We start from the raw sequence: 24,581 nt of genomic DNA on the forward strand, positions 1-24,581 counted from the left end.
TAAAACTGGTTTTAACATTTTTGAAGACATTTACCAGGTTGTGTAAAAGATCACATTCTTAATCTAGTCTGGATTACTAGTATGTAACAGAGTATTAAAATCTATGAATGGTTTTATCTATGATTCTCCACTGGTTGTATTTAAATATATTTTCCAGGATGTCACTAATCTCCTAAAATACGATGATTCACTATTTATTAAGTTACAAGATTACACAGAATGTCTCTTCCAGTTCTCTGTTTCAGCAGAAGTCAGACTCAAAAAAGCCATGGCCATCAGCAGCCGGTGATACTTGCCCATCTGTGCAGATGAATATGTCACCCTTTAGCTGCAGTTTCTCCACAAATGTGATTTTGGTCAATTTAATGCTGTATTTGGTTTACAAAATTCCCCTTTTCCAGGTACTGTACAAACAGCTTTGGGAGATGTTAGGTGAATGCAGTGTTAGCTGTTCATTAGGTGAATGTTAGGCTAACTGATCCAAATTGTTTAGCCCTCAGAGGCTGCCTATGTGCTGATTTTCCCCTTCCTATCAAAAAGAGCAGTAGCAAATAGTAGAAACTTTGAGAACGTGTCCTTTGGTGCCTGCCTGGGGTGATGGTAGTTCCTGCCCCAACAGCAGTGGAGCAGCCCGTATTCCCTGGAATCCCTGCGATTGGGAAGGCTTATGTGAAGTAATCAGACCTAGTGGACCAGGACTCTCATCCTGTAACCCTGTCATAGGTACCTCACAATTGTTTTCATTAATAACCATCAGATTTTCTTTTTTATCTGTTAAACTGTGGCCCACAGCACCTATTTCTGCTTGAATGAAAACAGTAATGATAGAAATCAAAGAGTTTTGTCTTGCTTCAAGTTTTGTTAAAGTAAAAAAGAAACAAGAAAAAACCCCAATCTCAAACCTAACTTTGCATGGTTTGGTTTTGCTTTGGTTCGCAAACTTCCTGGGCAGAGTTGCAGATTTAGAGAAGGTGCCACAACCATGTGCAACTCTGATTTCAATTTCACTTAATTTGAAGTTTTCACTGGGTATTCAGCTTTTGTACCCAAAATGAAAATCATTCTTCTGAAGTGAAATGCAGAAACATTTGTGTGGAAATCCCTGTTGGCCAAAATAGCTAAGCTCTGCACCACTCTTTTTCTAAGATAAAAAGAAATGAATCTATAATAGTTTGTGACAGATGGCAGAAAATTTAACTAACTGAATGTGATTCTGTATGGAGTTATTTGAGGTTTTTGGTGTGATTTGTTGTGAGTTCCTCTCCTCCCCCTTTCCCTTCCCTTTGATTGCAGTCTTTGTCCATTTATTCTTAGGGTAGAATAAGATTTCTGAGCAGGGGCCTCTCTTGTGGTGCAAAGTGAGAATTGTTTTTAATTGAGCAGAAACATGTGGAAGGATCAGGAATATCTCAAGGGATTACAGAAAAATTCCAAATTTGTACTACTTACAGCTTGTGTTTAGAGCAGGGTCTGCTGGGAATAAATGTTAGTTAGTGTGACCTGTGACCTTAAAAACTGTTGACATGGATTTCAGCCAGAAACTAGCCACAGAACTCCTTTGTTAAGCTCATTCATAGCTCCTTGAAAACTCTAGTCAGTGAAAGTTGCCAGCTCAAATCTAAGGAAAGCAGAGCCCTTTTTTTTCCTCTTCCCCCCCCCGCCCCCCCCTTTTTTTTCCCATGCTTTGGAAACAGTGGCCGCCCCTTAACCAGCAAGACTTCTTTAATGGGACTGCATCGCCTAAACTTGATTGGAATTGACAGCTTCCTGGCTCAGGCTTGCCAACTGGCAGGGCATTGATGCATAGGGGACAAACAGCTTGAAGGGCCTGTGTACACTGTTTGTGGATGTGCCTCTGCAGTGCAGCACACTTCTGTTGTGATACCTTCTAACGTAAAGGAAAAAGTCCCAAGCCCTGAACACTGCCTTTAGTTCCACAAAGCTTCCAGTTATCTGGGGGAGAAAATCAAATCGCGTATTTATTGATACTGGATTCCAACCACTTTTCCAGATGACTTTGCTTACAGCAGAGAGGATTTTGTTCATGGTAATGAGTCAAGTTGGAGTAATTCAGCTCAACAGAAGTTAAGCCTATGGAAGTTTCATAATAATCTATGGAAATTATTAAATACTTTTATTGGAAAGACTGATAGATTTTCTTGCTGCTGTTCTGAAATGTTCCACAACTGCTGTTTGTGAAGGAGTGTTTTGCAGATTAATAAGGAAGGACATCCCATTCTCACTTTATCTGGATGAAAGTTTGGGACATTAAAAAGCACAGATTTATAATGCATGTTTTGAACTAATGTTAATAGGAATTTTCTTCTGTGGACTATACAGACTCTCACATTAAGGACAAATAATTTAACATACTTTGTAACAGTCTGATATAGGGGAAGGCTGAGCCTTAGAATTCTTCTTGTTAACTAAGAATTCTTAAAGTTCTTAGCTGATTTACAGTTTCTTCATGCTTTGCGTTTTTCCTTTGCATACGTAAAAGTAAATTTATAGGAAGGCTATTTTGTGCTTGGTAAGAAAGTAAAGAGTACTCTTTATTTGCTGCACAGTCAAAACCAGGGCCTTGATCAGACTGCCCGCTGCTTTGAGGAGCATGTAACTCAACTGTTGTTCAGGCTTTTCCTGTTTTCCCACTTGTGGGTTGTATAGGGGTGGTTGCTTTTTGCCTGGTTACCATTCACAGGTGTTCATTTAGAGAAGAACAACTACAGGGTTTGGGTGTTCTATTTGTGTTGTGTCCCTCTGCCCCATAACCAGTCTTACCATTCATACAGGCCACTCAAACAATTGGAGGATGGAGAAGGGAACTAGCACAGGGGACAAAGAGGAGTGCTAAGCTCTGCACCCCATTTGCAGTTCCACAGATGCCCTGAGTGTTGCAGGTGCTCAGCTGTCATCTGAAGTACTTTACTGTGGCTTGTATGAGATTGCTGCTTTTGTCCATTTATGTGATTTTGTTTTCTAATTACTGTTTAAAAGAAGTTTACGTATTACTCACTTTTTCGAAAGGAGAGGAAGAGAGCTGGTAATGAAACTAGGCTTGTCTGCAGCAGCGGAGGAATATCTTTTGCTAATTTAAAGTTGTAATTACAAGTCTAGGCTGCAAGCAGTGACTGTGCATAACCCCAGAGCAGAGATAGCCTTTAAAAAAGACTACCTCTTTTTCCACCCAGTCTCTCTCCCTCTATATCTTGATTTTTTTTTTTCCCTTCCCCATTTTGCTTCGGTGTGGAAATATTGTTCTCTAATTAAATAAGAAAAAACTCCAGACTTTATGAGGATTTGCTATAGTTGTATGTTGAATAAAATGGCAATAAGCAAAATCAATGTTTTGCTTCCATGTGTATGTACATGATCCTTTCAAGCCTTGCAAAAGATGTTTGGTAATGGCTGGAAATGATATGGAAGACTTTTTGGGCAGTCTGTTTGGTCCTTGTGGTGTATCGACCTGGAATCCCTGTACTACTTAAAACGCTTCGGAGATGAAAGGAAGTAGCAAACTGGTTCTGTTAGACATTGGCAAAGGCCATGAAAAATACATGTATAAATCATGAGAAATTGGATCTCTCTGATTCAACAGTACAACAAAATTGTACCTGATAAAAATGTTGTTATTGAGCCTCTGCCTTCTTCATAGATTTTTTGGTATTGGTTTTCTAGCAGTGGATTCCACAAATGCATTAAATATAAGTAGGAGCTGAAGTTGCAGACATTTCTCAGTTCCTTTGCATGGACCTTACAGAGAACAGAAGAGAGGGCAGGCTGGACTCATGGCTGGAGTCTGACTTTCTTTCACAGAAATCCTGCTTTCTTACAAGCTTCAACTGAAGCAAACCAGTTTGACTTCCTCTTCTGTGTATGACAGGAAATTGAGCTGAAGTGGCTTAGAAAATGTGAGAACGCCATGAATGTAGTACTTGGGGTTGGAAGGGTCTCCTGTTGTTGCAGGCATTTTGCTTTAACTTGACATGTTTATAAAACAATTTACATCTTAGAAGTTTAGGGGGTTTACCCCTGCTGATTTGCTTAAACAGACACTGGCTTTTATTTTCAGTTACTTGTCAGAATTTATACGGAAAAGTGATGAACCTAGTGAAAAGAGAGCTTGACATCAATTAAGTTTAGCTATCTGCTCTGTGTTTCTTCTTTCTGATACACTCTTTCCAGTTTAGTTTTCCCAAACTTCCTGTGGTTTTTCTTTATTGTCCTTACACATTTTACAAGATAGAGACGAGCTATTTAAAAACACTGTTCCAGGAAAAGAGGAATGGAATTTTGTATTACATCTGCTTATTTGTTGCTTGCCGTTTGCATCTCTGCCATTAAACTTTCAGACTCTAGAAACTTACCTCAGGTAGTCTGTAAGGCTGGGTTAGCATCTTGTTTAAGCATCTTTAAATATCAAGTTATCCAGTATCTGAAGGGGGCCTATAGGGACGCTGGAGAGGGACTCTTCATTAGGGACTGTAGTGACAGGAGAAGGGGTAATGGGTTAAAACTTAAACAGGGGAAGTTTAGGTTGGATATAAGGAGGAAATTCTTTCCTGTTAGGGTGTTGAGGCACTGAAATGGGTTGCCCAGGGAGGTTGTGAATGCTCCATCCCTGGCAGTGTTCAAGGCCAGGTTGGACGAGGCCTTGGGTGACATGGTTTAGTGTAAGGTGTCCCTGCCCACAGCAGGGGGGTTGGAACTAGATGATCTTACGGTCCTTTCCAACCCTAACGATTCTATGATTCTATGATATTATCTTCCCGAAACTATATTCTCTGCAATACTCGATAAAATACACTTACCAAAAAGTCTGTAAAAATAAGAGTATGGGATAATGCATTTTCTTCCCTGTCCTGTCATTAAAAAGCTTCGATTGAAGTTTATTCCTAGGTTTTTTTGGCCCTCTTATTGATCATGAATGAGCACAATCGTTATTGATCATGTCCCTTAGTATGTGCACTCATCTTTTTTTCCTTTGCCTACATAAATTTATAGGAACATGTACATGTGCAAAAAGGTTCTTTGTGTATTTTCATGTAAAAATGTGCGAAAAAGAAGAGAGGTTTTGTATATGTTCATGTATAAATGTCTGCTTAAAGAGCAGTGTCACAAACCGAGTTGTAAAGACTCCAGTTGATACTGTATGAGGCTTGTATTTTCTATTTTAGTAGTACGTGCAAAGCGTGTACAGTATTTCCTCTGAACTGTTTGGTTTTCCTTTGAAATTGTATACAGCCACATTGCAGTTGCAATGATAGAAATGAATTTTGGTGATTTGAGTTTTAAGACCAACATTGCAGAGAGTCAATTCCACTGAACTCATAAATAATGAATTCTTAATTTCAACTAGATGTAGTCAATAAATAACAAGTTAGTAGGGAAAATACTGAATGACCCGGAGTGAAAAGCTTTGGAGTTTTCATTGTGGTATCAGTAGGTCTGCTACAGGCTTTGCTAGCTTACCTTTAGGTTTTAAAGCATGGCTGAATTGGTTTAAATATTTTTGTTGAAATTTAAATAAGGTAGAACCTTGCTAACCTGCACACTTTAGGATCACAGGTGCCAAAATGGCAAGCTGCATGGCTGGCCCGGCAGAAATGGATGGAGTTAAGGCTTCCTTCCTCTAGCAAGTTCCCAAATACACTCAGTAGGTTTGCTATATTAAATTCTATTTGTGTTACTTATCATAGTAGCAAAGTGAATCCATCAGGAAAAAGGTACTTTGTTTCTTTTTCCAGCCTTTTTTACCCTCTTGTTTCACCTTTATGTACATTTCCAAAATGTTACTGGTTGTACTGGGTCCTCTAGTTGCAAATTACCTGATGTTGAAGTGCATTAAAACTCAAATGCTAAATGCAATAGGAAGAAGATTAAGAAAGGCAGATAACATTACAAGTTCTGTACTCTGGATTTTTCTGTAATGACAAATGCTCTGAAAGAGAGAAATGTCTTTTAGGGTAATGTCAGGACACTGGCTACATTGCTTTAAAATGAATTCTGGGCTTTCATTGTGCCTTGTTATGGACACCTTCATTCCTGTTTTGTGTTCGCTGGTGACACATGCCTTGTGGTTGGAGTAGGGGATGCAAAGTCAGATGAATGTGACCAGCTGCTGCTGCTGTTTGAAGGAGAAGTTCCCCTCTGTTTCTATCAATTTTTCTTTTATTGTATTTATGTCTTTGTGCAAAACGTGAGGTTTTATCTTGATTGCAAAAAGAAAAATAAAGGTAGCATGCTTAAGGCAACCAGTTGAGCCGTACTTGCCCTGGTCCAGCTGGGGCAGGACGTGTGCCTGGAGTAATGTGTCAAATATGTAAGAAGTTGGTTCGTAGTAAGAAAATAAGTTTTTCCCACTGAACTTCCCAGATAAACCGGACCTGCTGATGGATAACTGTGTATGTGAGCTGTACCAAAAAAAGGTACCTCCTCAGAATTACTTATATTAGAAACAGTAAAAGTCAAATTTTCAATAACCAAATTTACATTCCTTCTTACTTGTAAATAAGAGGTTGCAAAGACTATCGATATGAGTACTTGATTTGGCTGCTGTTCAACCATTTTTAATTGTTCCTAGGCGGTGCTTGGCATTGGAGAAAAGATGTTTTCGTTTTGGTTTTCACTGTATGTGTGCATATATATACCTCATTAATTGAAAGTTTAAGTGTTGTCCTTTAACACTGGTGTTTATTTCTGTACATATTGATTTTGGTATCGAGCCTGAGCTGTGTACTTGCATTAATTTTATAGTGGGATAAAGTTATACCACTTTTGAAGTTAGTGGCAGCCACAAAGTACTGGGAGTTGTTTACAAAAGAGTCCCATCGATTCCTCTTTTCTGTGGAAGCATTCAAGCAGGAAGACCTGCACAGTCTGTTTGGCACAGTAGCTGCTCTCAGCTGGCCTCGTGCCCTCCTGCTGTTAGTCAGGGCAAAGGATGTGCCAGATCCTGGGTTGTAACGGAGCAGAGCCTGCCTGCAAATCTGTTTGTAGTTAGCCTGGGGCCTTTTGGCAGCAGACTACAGCCGATTGATTTAGTTGCAATCCTTTTTCCTTAATATTTTCCATCTGGCCAACAATGACCTATAAAGACAGACACAAAACAGAGTTTGAATTATGAGGAGCGTAATAGTAAAATGCTTCCAAATCTCACTCTAGAACCTGCACCAGTGGATCCCTGCCCCTGGGTAGTGCAGAGGGGTTTGTTCTAAAACACTGTTGCAGCAGTGGTGGTAAAAAAAGCATTGTAGTTCTGAAGTTCGTAATGATGTAATAGGGAAATGTACATTTCAGTTAAACTCTAGATGTGTTTCCCTTCTTGCTCTTTCTTGCTTTCTATTGATCCTGAGTGGGAAGTGAAATGTTGTCAGTGTAAGCTTCCTAAAATGGTGCTGTGCCAGGCAGACAGGGAGCAGAGCAGAGATAGGGAGGACAGGGATGGGAATATGGGTGTGTGTTACAGCTGAACCCAGGACAGTATGGCAGCACTTTAAGGCACATAGCATCAGGTTTGGGGAACATCCATTCTCATGGATGTGAATAAGGAGGTGATGTGTCCCAGGCTCTCAATTCTGCAGGCATGGGTTAATGCTTTCCATAGTGAGCTGTGATCTGGGCTGTTGGTCAACTCTCCCAATTCTTCCCAATTGTCAGAGCAGAATTCTTGCCATCTAGGCCATTGCTCTAAGTCAAAGGTGTTATTAGTTTGTCTCACCTGTGGCATCCAAAGCACAAGGAGTCTGTGCCGTATATTGAAACACTTGGCAGTTTGTTTCGTCTCGTAAGTAATGTTGCAACTATTCAAAGTCGCAGATCTTTAGAACCTAGAACTCTGTATAGTTCTCTTGAGGGGAAGGGGTGCTGCGTTCTGTATCTTTTGTTTCTTCTGTCAATAGACATTTTCACTTGCTGACTGAAAACAATGATGAGATGTGCAGGGGCAAGGCAAGGAAACTTCTGCTGCCCTACGCTGAGTTTACCACAGATTTCAGTTGCTCCATACATTTCCTGAACCTGTTGACCGTATAAACTAATGCAGGGCTCCTACCGCAAGTTGCTTCTCTGCTGACAGTCCTTTGTTCTTGTTTCATCTCGGGCTGCTGCCTGCTGCTTTTCATCATAGTAGTAAAATGGGGGATCCCAGTTCAGGTATATTGTGTTCATGGAAGTGCAGTCAGAGGCACAAGTATGTTGGCATCAGGGCACGTGCTGTAAAATAGAGCATTCCTTCAGGAAACAATAATAATAATGTATAGTAAGTTCTATAACTTATAAAGAACTTATAAATAAATTAATAAGTTATTAGTAGTATTAGTAGTAGTATTAAAAAGTGAAGGGCAGTTTAATAGCATAAGGAGTCTGTGTAGAAGGGAGGAATGAATCCTTATGGTCATTTTGGGTAATAGCTAAAGGTAAGGGTGGATGGGTAAAAGATTCATCATTGATATTTGGTTGAAGAAGAAAGACCAGTTAGGATTTTAGCTGTCTGTTATAATATTCCATGCATGATTTTTTGTCTTCCCCCACACCTATATCTTAAGGTAATTCTTGTCAAAATAAATAACTTTAAAACAAAAGAAATCCTCTTGTGTAAGATCAGAGATTAGATTTCAGATGGAAATTGGTTTTCAGATGAAATAGTTACTGTCATGTAACAGTCCTGGATTGGAACTGTCAATTGATTTAACTGAACAAACCCTGGGTAGTTTTTATAGCTGTGATAGGTGCCATTCATTCTGAATATTCCCTCTCGGAGCAAAATATTAGGATATTGGGGTAGTGAAAGTAACATTTCTGTGCTGTTGTCCTGCTGTTTTGGTTTATCTGTGCTGGTGTGCCTCTGGGAAATGAAGGGTTCTGAACTCAAATTTATTGACATTAACTGGTATCATTGGAGTTGTGAAAATGCGAAACAAGAACAGTATTTGCTTTCAGAATATGAGTAAATCTACAATATAAAGTTAGTTAGGACTTAAAACTACTTGATCTTAACACAGGATCCCTTAAAATGTCCCCCTCTCCTCCCTTCTCCTCTTCCCTCTACGTGACCACTGCAGGGCTATGTGAATTTAACTGCCTTTTAGTGAATTTAAGGAATAGTGAAGATGCGTCAGAGGAAGTTTATTGCAGATTTTGCCAAAGCCTTAATCTTGACCGCAAGTCAAAACGCTTTTGTAACATATCGGTGAGAAGGATCACAACAAAAAATGTCAAGTGCTAGTAACACTAATGTATTGCTTCTGGTGGAATTGGAGAAAGCTGAGAACGCTGCATTCTAGTCCACTAGTTCCCTGGGTTTGCCTACTGACCAGAAACCAATTTTAATTAATTAATTAGGGCTTCATGTCACACCTTCTTTAGTTGCTGAACAACTGTAACAGAAGTAATTAAATCATGTCACTTTTTATTACCTTTGGCCCTGGCTGACTGGCTTGGAAACTTCCATTTTAGGGCTAATACAGACCGAATTAGCGCATCACCTTGGGGAAAACTCAGTTCCCTGGCATCAAAAACGTATTGAGGAAGTAGTTAAAGTGGAAGATGGATAGATCTTCTCTTCCACAAACAGACCACTTTTGGGTTGCTGTCTGAAGGCTTACAAAGCATGTCTCTCAGGAATGAGACCATCCTGTACTTGCTGACAGATGTGTACAACATTCTCCCAACGAGATTACATGGCAACTTCCTCCTTCAGAAATCAAGATGTGGCAGGAGCCCTCTGGTTATGCAGTGGTAATTGGAGAAGCAGGGGCTGTTCTGAGAGGTAGAACTGCTGAGAAAAGCTGCAGGAGTTGACTTCTGCATATTGTTTCAATAGAAAATGTGATTCAGCCACACTGTAATAATAGGAGAAAGGCTTTATCTGGGTTCATTTGAGGCAGTGTTGTCTGGACTCTGCACGGATCTGAAATAGAAATCTTAATTTGTAACCTCAGCTGTTAATGAATGTGCTTGATAAGGGACAGATGTTCCTTCAGACTATACAATACAAATATTATTTACCTTACAGGAACTTCCCTCAGTGTGTTTTAGAATTAATTGGTGCATCAGCTTGAGCATTCAGAGACTGTGGGCAATCTCCTGTTTTAACCATTTGCTTAAACTGATGGTTAGACAAGAAGTCTCATAAAGAAAAACTGTGCCCTCTCACCAGTTAAAGGGCCAGAGAGTCTTTTCTGTTCATTTGTGTGCGTGTTTCAGGAAGTTTGTTGATCTGGCTCATCAGCCCTGTTTCTGCAGGTATAGAGTCAAGTTCTGTCATACATCCATAAGCTGCTTTTTGCATCTAAATGGTTGTTGTGAAGCCTAAGACATTGTACATTGTGGTCACAGACAACCTGAAATCAAATATCGGACTCACTGACATGATCCTTAAATAGTCTTCAGTTCGAGGACTGTATTCACATCTTGTATTTCCAATGCTTATTTGCTGTAAGTAAAGTGATTCTTATGTGACTAACCCGGTTTCTCACATTCCCAAATTATGAATTTCAAGTGCTACCATAGCACTGAAATAATCATGAATTTCTTGCTTGCCTGTTTGAGCTGTGGGTGGGTTTGAGTTTAATTTTTATGACTTGCTACCAACTGACTTTGGGACCAGACTTTATTTATTATTAGGAGGCATGTCTACTACCACTGAATATGTGAGGATTTCTTCACAGGAATGAAGTTCCTGCCCTTTGCAAGGGAACTAAGAAAGATCTTGCTGCAGTTAAGCTTGATTCTTGCCAATAGGAAACAACAGGAGAATATTCCAGAGCAGGAAACATATCATTGATTTCTTCTCTCTCTGTTACTGAAATATGCTCATTCTCGACCCAAATTTTCTCTCAATTTACTAAAATACAAAGAATCAACGTAGTATCCTAGAATGTTGCCTTATGAACATACAAGGATATGAAGCTGAGTTATCCAGCTTTGTTTCTTTGGTGTTGGAGTGAAATAATGCTACGGGGGGGGGTGGGGGTGGTGGTGGTTAGAAAAAGGAGCCACTGCAAAACCATCTGGGCTTACCAGTTTTTCTGAGGATACGTCTTCCCTGTGTAGTCAGAAATGGGATACTTCCTGTGTGATCCTGAACTTTTCCTGTATTTATTGATATGATTCTCCAAGCTTTTCCTCAGTCAGCTCATGGTGCTGATCCATTGGACTGGGATATTTACCACATGGCGTGCTTTTAGTAAGTAGATATTCCTTTCTGTGCCTCAGGGCAATTAATTCTCTCATGTGACAGTGTGATTAGGCAGGGAAGACCCTGGCCTTCCTCCTATGATTTAGCTAATTGATACTTTCCTTCCTTAAATATTATTCTGACAGTTCTTGTTATTCTTCTCTAAATGTATCTTCCTGTCCTACTGAGTTGTTCTTTCCCACAGATGGGCATTGGTGCTACACAAGGCAGATACTTCTAGAAGTGTAGTGTGTTGGCCTGTTGGGAGTCATCCTCTGAACCTGCTACAGTAATGGTGTGCATGGCTTTTGAGCTGTGTTTATTACATTCAAAATTTCTTAACTTGGAGTTTTTGGCACTCAGACCCTTTTCTGTTTTTTCTCCTTAAGTTAAGCATAGGTTAATGGCTGATTCAAAATGTTTGGGTGGAAAAACCAGTCCTGGTTCAAGAACAAAAGGCCCTGTGAGAGACAGAGACTATAGAAAGCACAACTGGTGCTCAGCTTCAACTTTTAAACATGTTGAAGTTCTTAAGTAGCTGAACAGAAGTCCCTGCCAGCCTTTCAGTGGGGCTCCTGACCACAGAGGTGCATAAATTTTATCTTCTCTTCAGGAATTTATTGACATTACAGATGGTGATACAAAATATGTGGAAGCCCTGAGGCTTCCAGACCCACTGCAGCAGTGCTCTGCAGCATGTTGTGTGTTTTGCTGATAGGGAGCGTGTTTGATTTAGAATAAAAAGTTCATAATTCTACCGAAATTTCAGCTGAAACTTTAGTCCTTACTAGAGGGCAGAGCTGAACAAGCTTGTGGGGTTGGAGCCTGTAATGAAAAGGAGCTGTTTCTCTGGTCAAGGTAAAAGGGTTAATTTGCATTGGGATGAAAAGGCTGTTCAGGATCTACTATTTCAACCTGTGATAGACTTAGCAGTAGTCTTTGATCCCCAAATGAAATGTGATGGATTTCAACTGATGCCAGATGTCTCAAACCTAGTGGGATCTCAGATTGTCTGCCACATCCAGAATTCTCTCTTCCAGCACTTTCATGTGTGCTTCTAGCCGTGGGTTGAGAAGAGAGATTCCTTGACAAGCTAAGCCTTTGGAATCCCTTCTCTGTATTGTCACTTCAGGGGTGATCTTTAGGCTCTCATGCTGTCTAATGCATCCTACTGTTTTAAAATCAAGCCTCGTGTGCCAAACTCCTCTAACTGCTTCATAACGGAGTTTTTTTTAAGTTCAGGAAATTTAGTGCCAGAATAATCTGTCACTTTTCTCAGTTTAAGATTGTTCTCTGCCCTCTTATTTGCTAATCAGAGCATTTACCCTGGCCAAGTAAAAACATTGTTCAGTATATCCCTGTTGACATTAAGTGGAACATAATCATTGTCTTTTTAACTCCAAGACTATCTCGTTGCATTTCATAAGCCTTACTGTACACTGTCAAGCACTTCAGTATATCCATCTTCTCACCAAGGCTGCTTTATGGGCTATCATTTGCTTGTGGTTTTAATAAAGACATGATCGTTAGTGTTTGCCTTATAAATGCAAACAAACTTCTTATGTACCTTTATTTCATGTCTCTACTTTGGTCCTTTGCTCTTGAGCATGCTTGAAAAGTTTCTTGCTTGGTCTTAAACTAAAAAGCCCCAAAGATACACAAATTTCCCTTTGGAAAAGGAACAAGAGACATTATGATTGTGTTAGGGAGTTCATGGAACTTCCCATTTAATTTTACATCTACTAAACACCATTGGTTGTATTGTCATTATTATTTTCTAAGATAATGCCCTTGATCTCCTAGAGTTAATCATCCTGGCATGCTGAATTTGAGGTATACCTGGTCAGACCTGCCTATATTAGCTGGCTACAGTAAGAACTGCAGCTTTCTACTCCATGAAAGCCTTGTGTAGTAGGGCTTACACTGCTGTAAAGCTGATCAAATTGCACAGTTCTTCTGTCATCAGCCTGTGCCCCAGGCTTTAGAGATGTATGTACTCTCCAAAATCTACTCACACTTCTGCATTTTGTTTCAGCAGACCCTAGGTTTTTTGCTTTTAAATGAATTCCTTTCTCTTTTCTCTGTGTGGACTGACTGGAGAAATATCACTTGGCAAGTTTTCCCAATGGTATGAATAACTTGTGTGTTAGAAGTTAAAAATCTTTGATTTTTAAAGAGGAATGATCTACCAGAGGGAAAACAGAAAGTCCCCAGCAACAGACCAGACCTTAAAGCTACTTCTGAAATACATTAAGCACAAACTAGTCTACCATAAAATTCAGTAAACTTCCTAAAATTTTGCAGTGGTCAGTAATTCACAAGAAAAAAGCCTGACTACTGAAGATACTTAATCTTGTATGTTCTAAAATACGCCTGTATTTATGCGCCTGTGAATGTGCATTATCTTTGTACAGAATATAGGATGTTAATGCATGGACTTTCAGCCGAAAGATACGTATTCCTATTGTCCAGTTTGAAGTGTAATGCTCCAGGTAGTTAAAAAACAGATTCTTCCTGTATAAAATGCTTTCCAGTGGAAGTCCAAGGCATGTTTTTCATGGAAAAGCTATTTCTTTTTCAGCCTGTAAAATTCTGTTGTTTTCTTCCTTCTCAGAGGGCTCCCGCTTGAAGCGGGGCGTTCACTGTGTGCCGGCTTGATAGGTGGGTGCTTCATGATGTTGCATACTGTAATGCTAAAGGTCTGAATTCATTTTATTTACATAAATTCCACAGTGCAGCTGCACTGGACTTCTTTTTTCCTTCCTCCTAAGGTTTTAGAGTGACCACAAAGAATCTGAGAGAGGGTGACAGCTTCGTCAAACTCAGACTTCAGTTCCATTTGCGATGTCCCAATTAGATGTTAGCACACTAACAAAAGCCCCTTGGAATGGTTATCTCAAGCTGCCCTTGCACTTTTTAGCTTGCCTAAAATGTAAAATTGTTACATCATAAATCTCTTTGTCACAGTTTTCTGGCTTGGTGTTGCTGAAGGGGGTGTATTCAGCGCCTCTGAGCTGTCTTTTGTGAGAGGTGCTGCTGCTGCGTTTCAAGAGCCACTGTGGCTGTTTGGGGAGCAGTTGGGTTCAATAGTGGCATTTAGTGAACTTGGGAGGCTTTGTGCAAGAGAGACTTGCTGTAACTGCTTCTCCTTGGTCACACTGGGTGGAAAAACAGGAAAGACAATGTTTTAATTGACTTTTATTATTAATACACAGTGGCAAGTCACCAAAGTAAGCACTTGCTATTGACAATTATACTATTAAGATGCCCCATAAGATGAGGTGCACAAGTTCGGTGTGAGGCGGTTCTGTGGGGTGAAAGGCTTCTGAAAAATGTTCGTGAGTCATGTGCTTAAGCTGCAGAACTTTTAACTGAATCATGGAAAGATCACTCATGGGTGATAACGAAAGAGAAGTTGTAACAAAATTGGGGAAAATGCAAAAAGGCAAGAAATCCTGTGAGTGAAAAAAGGAAAGGATTTGGGTGGCTTTCCACTGTGGAAGAGGCACTTACAAGCGATTGAGGTCTAATGCAGAGACAGAACTTTGAAATAATAAAAACCCCAACCTGATGTTCAAAAAGGCTGTTGGCTGATGCTGTGGAAGGTGAGCCTGCATCTCATCAACATGCACAGATGTTGCTGTGGAGATTTGGGGTATGTGTGTATGTGTTTAAGCTTACAAGTGTGAGAATGTGTCAATAGTCTGTGTCTAGAAAAGAGAATAATGATGTACTGAGTTTCATAAGGTGTAGGGGAAGACACACTGGAACACATAAATGGCTGAGCTGGGAATTTAGCCTATGGAAATTCCCAAATGAGCACAGAGATGCCTTGGTGCTTTCAAATGTGTTTTGTAAAAATGCTGGAAACATTGAGGGAGATGAGGGGGTAGGAAAGGAGGGGGAAAAATGAATACTGTATTCCTGCAAGGGAAATAACAGGCTCATCTCTCCTTGAGAAGGGGTTATTTAAAAAAGATGTAGTTAAATGACTTAACTTGGTCTTAGCTGTTAAAAATCAAGGTGGAATTTGGGCATCATTTAAAGGGAAATCACACTTTTAATGAAGGGAAGAAGTCTTCTGATGGTTGTACTTTTGCTATTTTAATTGTATCTGGATAAACCCACTGAAGAGCGTGGTGCCTGCAAACAAAACTTAGTTCATCATTATAAACTACAATCAGCATTATTAACTTTTAATAGAACATGATACCGGTTGGTACGTTAATAATAGTGGTAGTAATAATAACAATAATTAACTCCATCTTTTTCCAGTTTTGCTGGATCTTACTTGAGATTTTGATCTCATATATTAATCACATAAGGACTTGAAGTGTGGGACAGTGACGTTGCTTGGAGTGAACATGGAGAGTGAGGAGTACGTACACCTAATGGTAGAAGTCACTCACATCATGTGAGCATGACCATGCAAGGAGAGGTGTTTCTCTCATTAGACCAGCACTTTGGCACATAAGAACCTGCTGGGCTTTGTGGTGATTTCACTGCCTCAGCTAAGGACCAGGTCATATGTGTTTTGCATTAATTATTCAGAGTCCATGAACTGAAACACCAGTGTGTTTTACTGACACATGCACAAGTTGTGCTGGCAGAAGAAATACTTGGCCTGAATTTCCTCTTCCTTACACTTTTGTCAATCAGGAGGATTTCCAGTGCAGTTAGTGATGATGCCTACTATGGTTTAAGTAAAAGCCAAGCTCATTATTGGCAGAATTAAATATTCCAGGCCACTGTAGGTTATTGTATTAAACAAAAGGTCAAGATTCAGGAGCCCCCCAAATCCAATCCTGGCTAATACAGACAGATTTTGTGAGCCTGTCACTACAGCGAAGCATGCCCATCTGTAAAATGGAAATGACTGTTCTGTTTAGCAAGGGAGATGGCAGTTGGTTATGCTGTTATCAAAATATATAGTATGTGTTATAAATAAATACATGTTAAAAATTCCACTTCTGATCTGTGTGAGTGGAAGGAATAAAAGTTATGTGTGCTTACAACTTGGTCTATTAGGAGATGCTGCATTAAATATGTTGATGTTAGACTCGGTCTCATGAACTTCAAATGCCAAAGCTGTGTTGGTCAGAGGTGCAGTTCTGCCTGTATACGGACTGGAAGTTGTTCCTGTATTAGGGTGGTACTTTTCTTTGTAGGGTTCAAAGGAACCCAAAGGTACTACAGCGTAAAGGTACAGGTTCCTTTCCAGAAGTGTTTGCTTTGCTTTTTCATGGTGTCAGCACTCCAGTAAAATTGAGCACTGGAGCTGTTAATGTTAAAAACAAGTTTGCTCTGGTAATTAGCAAATCTTCATAAATCATTTCACAAGGTACCTGTTGCCACTGGGCTTTGCTGCTGCCACGCTGGAATATGGAGGGGTTTTGCTGCTGAAGTTCTCACTACACTTTGAAACTCTTCACTGCTCCATGGGAGTTTATTTAGATGAGTTCAGCTTTCACAACGTTCTTGCTCTTGCTTTCTCCTTCATTTGTTGTCTGTAACAATCAACACTGGAAAATCTGTCTCTTTGTACATTGACTTCATTGGAGATGTACTTTTCTAACAACAATTCCTAGTTCCATACCATGTTTGCCCAGCCTCTCTTTACCTTTGTCCTTGGATGTACATGGCATTTGTGAGATAGCTGCAGTGATTTAGTAGTGCATGTTATAACTTATAACTCTCCTTCATGCTAATGAGTGCTCAAAAGATATCAAAAGAAATGATAATGGTGAAATTTTCACATTTCAAAGAAAGTCTATTTATTATCAAACCCTCTGTTCATTAGTAATGCTTCAGAAGTAGATGAGAAACAGCTGCTTTTCCTGAGGAAGGCATCTTTTACTTGATAAAGAAATCAGCTGGATGCCAGTGTAGATATGTTGCTTACACATTTCCACTTTGCTGTTCTGAAAGATCTTGCATTTTCTTACTTACTCTTGGGCAATTCCATTTGATTAAATTAGCCTTTGCATATAGACAGTCTCTCTAATGGAGTTATCATTCTTTGGGCTGATGTGTCTGTTGGAAGACAGTCTATATTCTGATGGAGATAAACCAGTAGCTCTCATAAGTTTGTTCAGTTTCAAGTCCAATAACTACTGAGTTTGATTCATTTTACATAGGGCAGCAGCCAAAACCCTGTACTGAAGCTGTGTGTCTGATCTCATTGCTGTTGGCAACTTGGTATCACCAAAGGGAGTTCTGTTGGCTCATCTCTTAACTGCATCCTTCTTGCTGGGTAGTGGCAATATGCACACATGTATACATGCATGGTTTATGTGTGTACATATGTGCATAGAAGCACAGTTGCTTTATTTCCAAAGCACTAGCTTAATGCCCTCTGTTGGTTGCAGTGCTTTCTGGAGGTCAGAAAACCTGACCTCACATGTGTTGCTGTGATGGGGTTGTTTTTTATCTTTCACATGTTGAAGCGCACGAGTGGATTAATCTGTCGAAAAACACAAAGCTGAATTGACTCAGTGCAGCAGCTTCATCTGTGGAGCAGCCAGTATTGGGTGATGACATTTTCTGGTGAGTGTAACTTTTGAAGTATAGGTCAGGCTTGTGAGCACAGTGCTGGTTGGCGAGTTGTTCCTTCCGCAGCACTGGCTGGCTACGTCCCTCCTCTTCCCCCATCCCTGCATCTCCCTCTGCAGTCCAGGTACAAAAGCTCTACTTGTTGTAAGTCTACTCCAGTGAAGGTGAACCTCCTCATAACTGCAAACACCCTATGCAGGGGTTTGTTATCATGCTAATGTGCTCGTTTTTACATCTTTCCTGTTGTCTCAGGCTGGCCTCCCGGTGGTTGGGTTTGCACCACTGCTCTTTAAACACCACATTTTGGAACCATTTGTATTTACAAGCTGCAATACAGTGCTGTTGTCTTAACGTTTTGACTGACCCTAATTGCTGTGACACATGTAACTAATGATGTTTTGTACTTTCAAGGAGTGCACTAAAAAGGTGATGACATATGAGTTACTGAATAAGGTACTGTGCAACTTGTGCTGTAGAGTTTGTGCAGACCTTATGGAGCATAATAAGCAGTTTTCCTGTGCTCGTACTTGCTTCCCATCAGACTGGCCTCTCTCCAGCACTGAGGCTGCACTGCACACTGGAGGCTCAGAGGGAGAGAGCAGCAGAGCCCCAAGCGGGTCTCTCAGCTTGCAGAGGCCTAATTTGATTAGGCTTTGATTTGATTCGCATGATTTGTGGCAAATATGTCACTGTGTGTGCATGTGTGTGTGTGCAAGGAAACTGAAAACAGGTGTAATTTAGCAAAATGAACATTTCAGATTGCCATTTTATTTTTGTTTACTCTTCAACCACAAGCTGATTTATGCTCATTGGAGTCTTTGAACTTCAACTCCCTTGAAGAATCTCCAGTCTATCGCTTTTTGATGTTGCTGGAAGGGGGATGTGTGTGCGCGGGTTCATGTGCTCCCGTGCCATGGTGCTCTGGGCAGTCTCACTCCAGAGCGCTTCCCTTCCTTTGTTTAACCTATGACCTGTGAAAACAAGAGTTAATCAAAAGTTCTAAGGTAGCTAAGAGGAAGGGGAAGTGTTTGGTTACAAATTAAATATGAGCAAGTCATAAGCCATAAATCTTCAGTAGTGCTACTAGTTGTGCTACTTAAGTTGCATGTGGTACAGAAAGTTTTTGGTTATAAATTCAACCTCCATTTCTTTGGAGGGTTGTTTAGAGCCTGCCTCAAGGATTTGCTTTTTGTAAGACAACATCCATGTCTCTTTTTTTCCTTTTGACAGCGATTTAGGAACATGCAGATAACTGTATTTCCTGATTTTAATGTTTGGGAGAGGGGCAACTGGAACTGGTCACAGTTTGGTCTAATAAAAGCAGGATTGTTTCACTCTGAGTAGTAAACACATGGAATAAGTGATGAAGTAAAAGTGCTGAAGTTTTCTAACGTATCCAGGGGTTTCAGGGTGAGAGACATCCTGAATTCTGTGAAGGAGGGAGGTGAAAATTGCTGCGAGATCATCTACACAATTTACACAATATTGTGTTGGGTTGATTTGTTTTATCTTGTCTTGCACCTCCCTCAAGCAAGAGCTACATGGCTTCCTGTGTATTGTTCTGTGCTGAGGTCTCCAAATGCCCACTAACTTCTTCACTTCAACACAGAAGACATCTCTCCTCAAAATGGAAAGGTGTTCTTAAAATGAGAAAAAGAAGTGCTTATGCTGTGATGCGAAATCATTACTTGGAAAACGCTGATTAAAAGAAGGCGGAGTTAGTGTTAAACAAAGGATAATAGTGAAGTTCAATGCAAGATACAACACTGAAGAGAAATGGGAAAGCCAACAAGGAGTGTAGAGAAATAGGGCTCTGCCTTCCCGTCTGGTGGATGGAGGGTTTGCTGATGCTTTGATGTTGTGTGAATATGAGGCTTGATGAGAGTCATAGAAGCTATTTTCTAGGTGCTGAGCTAAAGAATTAAAATTGGATGTGGATGGAGTATTCGTGGGGATAGAACGTGCAGATCTGTCACGTTTGGTGTGCTCCAGTCTGTAGTGAGGTGAGGTTTGGATGTGAACAAACAGGTCCCAGCAATACAGGTGAGTAAATCTTTGAAGAAAGAACCCGACCTTGGGTTCAGAACAGGCATTGTCCCATTGGGTACAGGCACCACGTGTCGCCAGCGGTGCTGGGAACGTGGTCTGGGTTAAGGCTTCAAACGCAGTGCAGCTCTGGCAAAGCGGACACTGCGGTAACTCACATTTTTTTGTTGCTGTTACAATACATTATACACATACATTATAAACAGAGTAATATTTTAGAAGATTCTTATTGTAATTCCATCAATGTAGTTTTCCAGGAAGGTCCCTGAGCAATTAAGTAGAACTTTAAATATGCCTTCCTGAAGCAAGGTTTGGTTTCATAACATCAGGGAGCTTTCTTGGTTTTCTGTCTTTTCAAACTCCTTTGATAGCTGCCTTGCAGGGATTTGTTTACCAGGTTCTTAATCTCTACTTAGCAGATAGGTTTTGAGAGGATTTCTTGTTACCCTTGTAATGGCTTTTAACTCTGCTGAAGTTTATTTAACAAAACAGAGAGAAAGAAACTTATCTTCTAAGTAATCCTTCTTGATTGTTTACAATATAATGCCAAACTTAAATGCTGTTTAAAGTGGTAATTGTCTGTCTGCTCTATTCTAATACATAGTTTGTAAAGATGCTTAGAGCGTATTAATTTAAATGATAATACTGTCATATAACATGAAAAGTTAAGTTGCTTATCAGTATATTTTGATAAGCTACTTACATTTTACAGTAGCATTTGCAGCCTTCAAACAAATGTTAATGATGGAGTGCCATTCACTTTATCTGTCTCATATATAGCTTCTCACTTCATTTATTACTAAAAGCTGTACAGTTAGGAACCATGGGGCACTTAATTCTTTACAGTTGTCAGGATGTAGTCATATTTTATAAAAGCTTTAAATTCTGTCTAACTATATCAAAATAGAACCCATTTGCTTCAGAAAGCATCTGTGATTAAAAGAAGAATCTGTTTGTGCGTCATACAAACCTGCGTTGCTATTTGCTACAGCTGAGGGGAGATTCCTCTGGTATTTAACAGGAATTGAAATAAAGAACCATGCTGTGAAAATAAGGCACAAAATCATACCAAAGCAGACTGTAGTGAAAAGCAGCATCTTAGCTCTCTATCTTATTTTATGGAATGAATGTGATATTTCTGCGTGTTTGTCTTAATTTTGTTTCTCTCTTTCTTGTGTAAGATGAGTGCAAATTTACTAAGGGTAAAGTTTCTGTTTGACCTAAGGGCTGGCCTAAGCACTGTGATGAAATAGCATTTGACAGCAGTTAAAAACTGAGATACTGGTTATGCAGTTTAAAAGATTGAGTTGTATCAGATTTATAACTGTGTGTCTGTGGTTTGCTGGGCTGTACAGAGCTATTCCACATAGACTTTGGGAAACCACTATGATTACAAATGTTCCACCATACATGAACATCAGTGTGCATTTACCTTACAGTCTGAAAACTTTCTTTGGGTTGTATGTTTGTTATATGGGGATGAGGAGGAGGGTGAGCTCCTTGCTTCCACTGGGAAGGAGGAAGCACTGGATCTCAGTCCTCAAAGGAAAGGGTTGCCACAACCTTTGGCAGTGTCCTTCAAATGGAAGGTCTCGTGGCTTTCCTAAGAGGTATTTGTGAAGTGCCATGTTCAGTGAAGGGTGTTGGTAGGATGCATCTGTATCATAAAGGCCAGCAATGTTGGATTTAATAACTGAGATTTTGCAAATTAAATGTAGGTTTTTGCTTTCTGTTTTCTTTTTAGTTACCTCCCATGGTTTGAAGTCTTCTATAAGCTGCTCAATGTCTTGGCAGATTATTCAGCAAAAGGACAGGTAACGCACTAATCCTTCTTTTCCCTGCTTCAGTATCGAATGAGGGAGAGAGGATAAAAACAAGCCGGTTTAAGAAGTGCTTGTATCAGAGATGACCATGGGAATTACTAATCTGTACGATGCAGTTACACAGAAGGTCATATTCAGCCAAGCTGAAAGCTGGGCAAGTGCCTTTGCAAATAAATTATTTTGGGGAAAAGGTGAAGTCCAAGACTGTGACTGTGGATCCAGCCCAATTTAGTGGTTTTGCTGCAGTCACCCATACTGCACATACCTGAACTGTATTCAGCACATCCATGCAATTCCCATATTGCAGTTTGAACTAAGCCATTAAAATTTGCTTGTAGGTTTATAAATCATAATTCATGATACAGAGAAATCACATATATGTGATTGCAGCACCTAGCCTGGTTTCATGTATTTAAAGTATTACAGGTATAATCTTCCCAGTTAGGTTGGTGCTTTGATTTATTACCAATTTGTGGTAATAACTGTATTTTGCATTTGTCAGAATCATTCACGTTTAAGGTAGAAGCACTCAGGATCACATCTTCATCCAAATGGATTATATGCATTTGGCTTTACCCTAGAGCCAGTGAGATGTTACAAAGAAGTTGCGGTAAAAACTGGCTTGCTCTGAGCTTAGTAACTATGTAGTGCATAGGTTGTGACTCTGTGTTGCAGAAATATGTAGAAATACATCTGAGAAAAGTAGTATTCATAAAAAATCATGTTGTAAAACAGCTTTCAGAGGAAACTTCATAGTCTAAGGTATAAATCTATTTCACATTTTTCTTTATATTTGCAAGTTATCTAAGCCCCCAGTTCCACAACTGTTGCCCTTCTGTCTTGGAGTTCTGCTTGTTACAGCTATGGCTACTTAGTATTCTTCTTATTCTTTTTTTTTTTTCCTTCTTCTTATTTCAGGATAGTCAAAGGAGTGAGCTCCTAGAAACGTTTCATAAACTTGCCATCCCTGAGCCAGGAACCTCTGTTCATCTTGGAGTGGTAAGTGGAGTGGGAGAGACATAAAGTGAGGTGTTCACTTTTCATTACGTATCACAATAGAGGAATGTCAAAAGCAATTCTCCTTTTTGGAACTTGGTACACAGATGTTGTTTTCCTGTGAGGACACAGAGCTGTGAAATTCCACTTTTCACATTTGGGGCCCTCTGTTTCCCTTTCCTTAACCTCAGATATCTTTGAAATGCTGTTCTTTGATTGGAAGAAGATTGTGTATATTCCCCGTGGAAATTTCTCGCCCTATCGTCTGTGACCTGCAAGAGGTCACGGAGCAGCAACATGACATTTATTGCCCACACTTCTGCAGAGCTCCTAGATCTTGCAGGTTTGCAAGGGGGACAAAGCTGGAAAGCAAACAGTCACCTACCTGTCCTAGCAGCATTTCGAGTATTAGCTGTTTAGCACATCTTTTGATTCCTTTTCCTCCCCCAAAGAAAAAAAACACCCACACCCACAAAAAAAGGACTTATTTAATACTTATATCTTCTAGGAAAATTAAAGAAGACCGAAAGAATAGAAATGTGGGCTTTTATTGACATGACTGTATTTGGAATTTAGTCTTTTGGGTTTTTTGTCTTCATATTAATTTTTGCAGAACAACTTTGTGTTCCAGCCAGTAGTGAAAAACTACTTGAGATGCACATTACTGCAGTTGCCAATTAGTCATTTAGAGTTCACATGGAAACCAGTGGTGTGTGCAGCCACAGTTCTCCCTCTCATTTCCTTTACTCCTTCTAAAGTACTTTTTGGCAACGAGCAGCTTACTCTCATCACTTCGCCCTGTAATGTCAGTCGACAGGTAGCAGTTGTTTGGCCTCAGTAGGTCACCAGCTGGCAGCAGCAGTGTCCCAGTCCTCTGGAGGCAAGCTCTTTTCTGAACAGCATTTCTGTTTAGGGGGCGAGCTGTCTCAAAAGGCAATGATCAGTTGGGATATTTCAGGTTTTTCATACCAGTGGTTTCAAGGAATGCTGCTGTCTCCCCTTGTCTCAGACATTTCATGGGTGATGAAGCAAGAAAGGATATAAAAGAAGCAGCCAAGGGGCTGTTCACTGGGGTGTCTTTACACATTTTCTTTTGACTGTTTACAAGCCTGCTTTGGGGTCAGGGTGAGGTTCCTATATGTGATATAGTTGTAGATAGTGTTCCTGTATCTTTGCATTGCATCTTTTGAACTAAACTGAAACAGTGCTAGATCAAAAAGCGAAAAATTGTGTTTATACATTTAGTGTCTATATTCAGTGTGGCTGTTATAGCCCCTTGCTATTTTGGGTTATAGACTGTTCATGAAGCACTGAAATGTCTGAGATATATATATATATATACACACATACATATATCTCCACAAGAAAATTGTGCCAGTTGTGGAACTATGCCAGGAATAAACCACCTTCAAAGCTTCAGCAAGGAATTAATCAGTAGCCCTAAAACAGATTATGAAACCCTTAAAAATAATCTAAATTGTATACAATGCTGATTTACAAAAGCGATTGGGTTGTATTTTCTCTCTTCCTTTCTCAAAGACCTAACCAAGGATCGTGCAGGTCATGCATGGTCATTGGGAGCTAGAGTGAACCTGGTCTTTTGGAATGCAGACAGTTAAAAAAGGTAGCAGTATCATGGATTATGAGATGTGGTCTTTCAAAATGTGTTTTTTGAGGCATATAAAAGTGATGTAGAACTTTAATAATATTTTCCAGGTCAGTGGGCATAAAAGTTAAAAATTAGGAAGAATTTTTCAGCAAATTTCCATAACTTCACCATTTTCTTGAATGAAATTTAGGGATGCTGTAAGTCAGAAAGGGACCTGTGTGCTGATGTTTCCTGTAGTCCATCATGCAAGATGTGGAAAAGATGTCTTGAATTATAGACTGCCTTGGAGTTTCCTTATCATATGTCAAACATTGTGTGAGTCTGTATCGGTGTCTCTGAAGAACAAAAAAATGTACTATGACTTTTCAGGAGCATT

At 39.9% G+C, this 24,581-nt stretch overlaps 1 protein-coding gene across 6 annotated transcripts in view; it reads left to right on the forward strand.

Moving 5' to 3' along the window:
- The window catches only part of DENND1A (DENN domain containing 1A), a 189,734-nt gene that overhangs the window by 61,015 nt on the left and 104,138 nt on the right, over positions 1–24,581 (forward strand). For all 6 annotated transcript variants that reach the window (XM_057408991.1, XM_057408993.1, XM_057408995.1 and 3 more), the window contains exons 6-7: positions 21,522–21,591; positions 22,519–22,599. In XM_057408991.1, the coding sequence (XP_057264974.1) occupies positions 21,522–21,591; positions 22,519–22,599 (151 nt within the window). The remainder of the gene's footprint in view (positions 1–21,521; positions 21,592–22,518; positions 22,600–24,581) is intronic.

This window comes from Pezoporus wallicus, unplaced genomic scaffold (genome assembly GCF_028554395.1).
Source record: "Pezoporus wallicus isolate ANWC-B61680 ecotype Strahan unplaced genomic scaffold, APGP_CSIRO_Pwel_v1 contig_8341, whole genome shotgun sequence".
Taxonomy (NCBI): Eukaryota; Metazoa; Chordata; class Aves; order Psittaciformes; family Psittacidae; genus Pezoporus; species Pezoporus wallicus.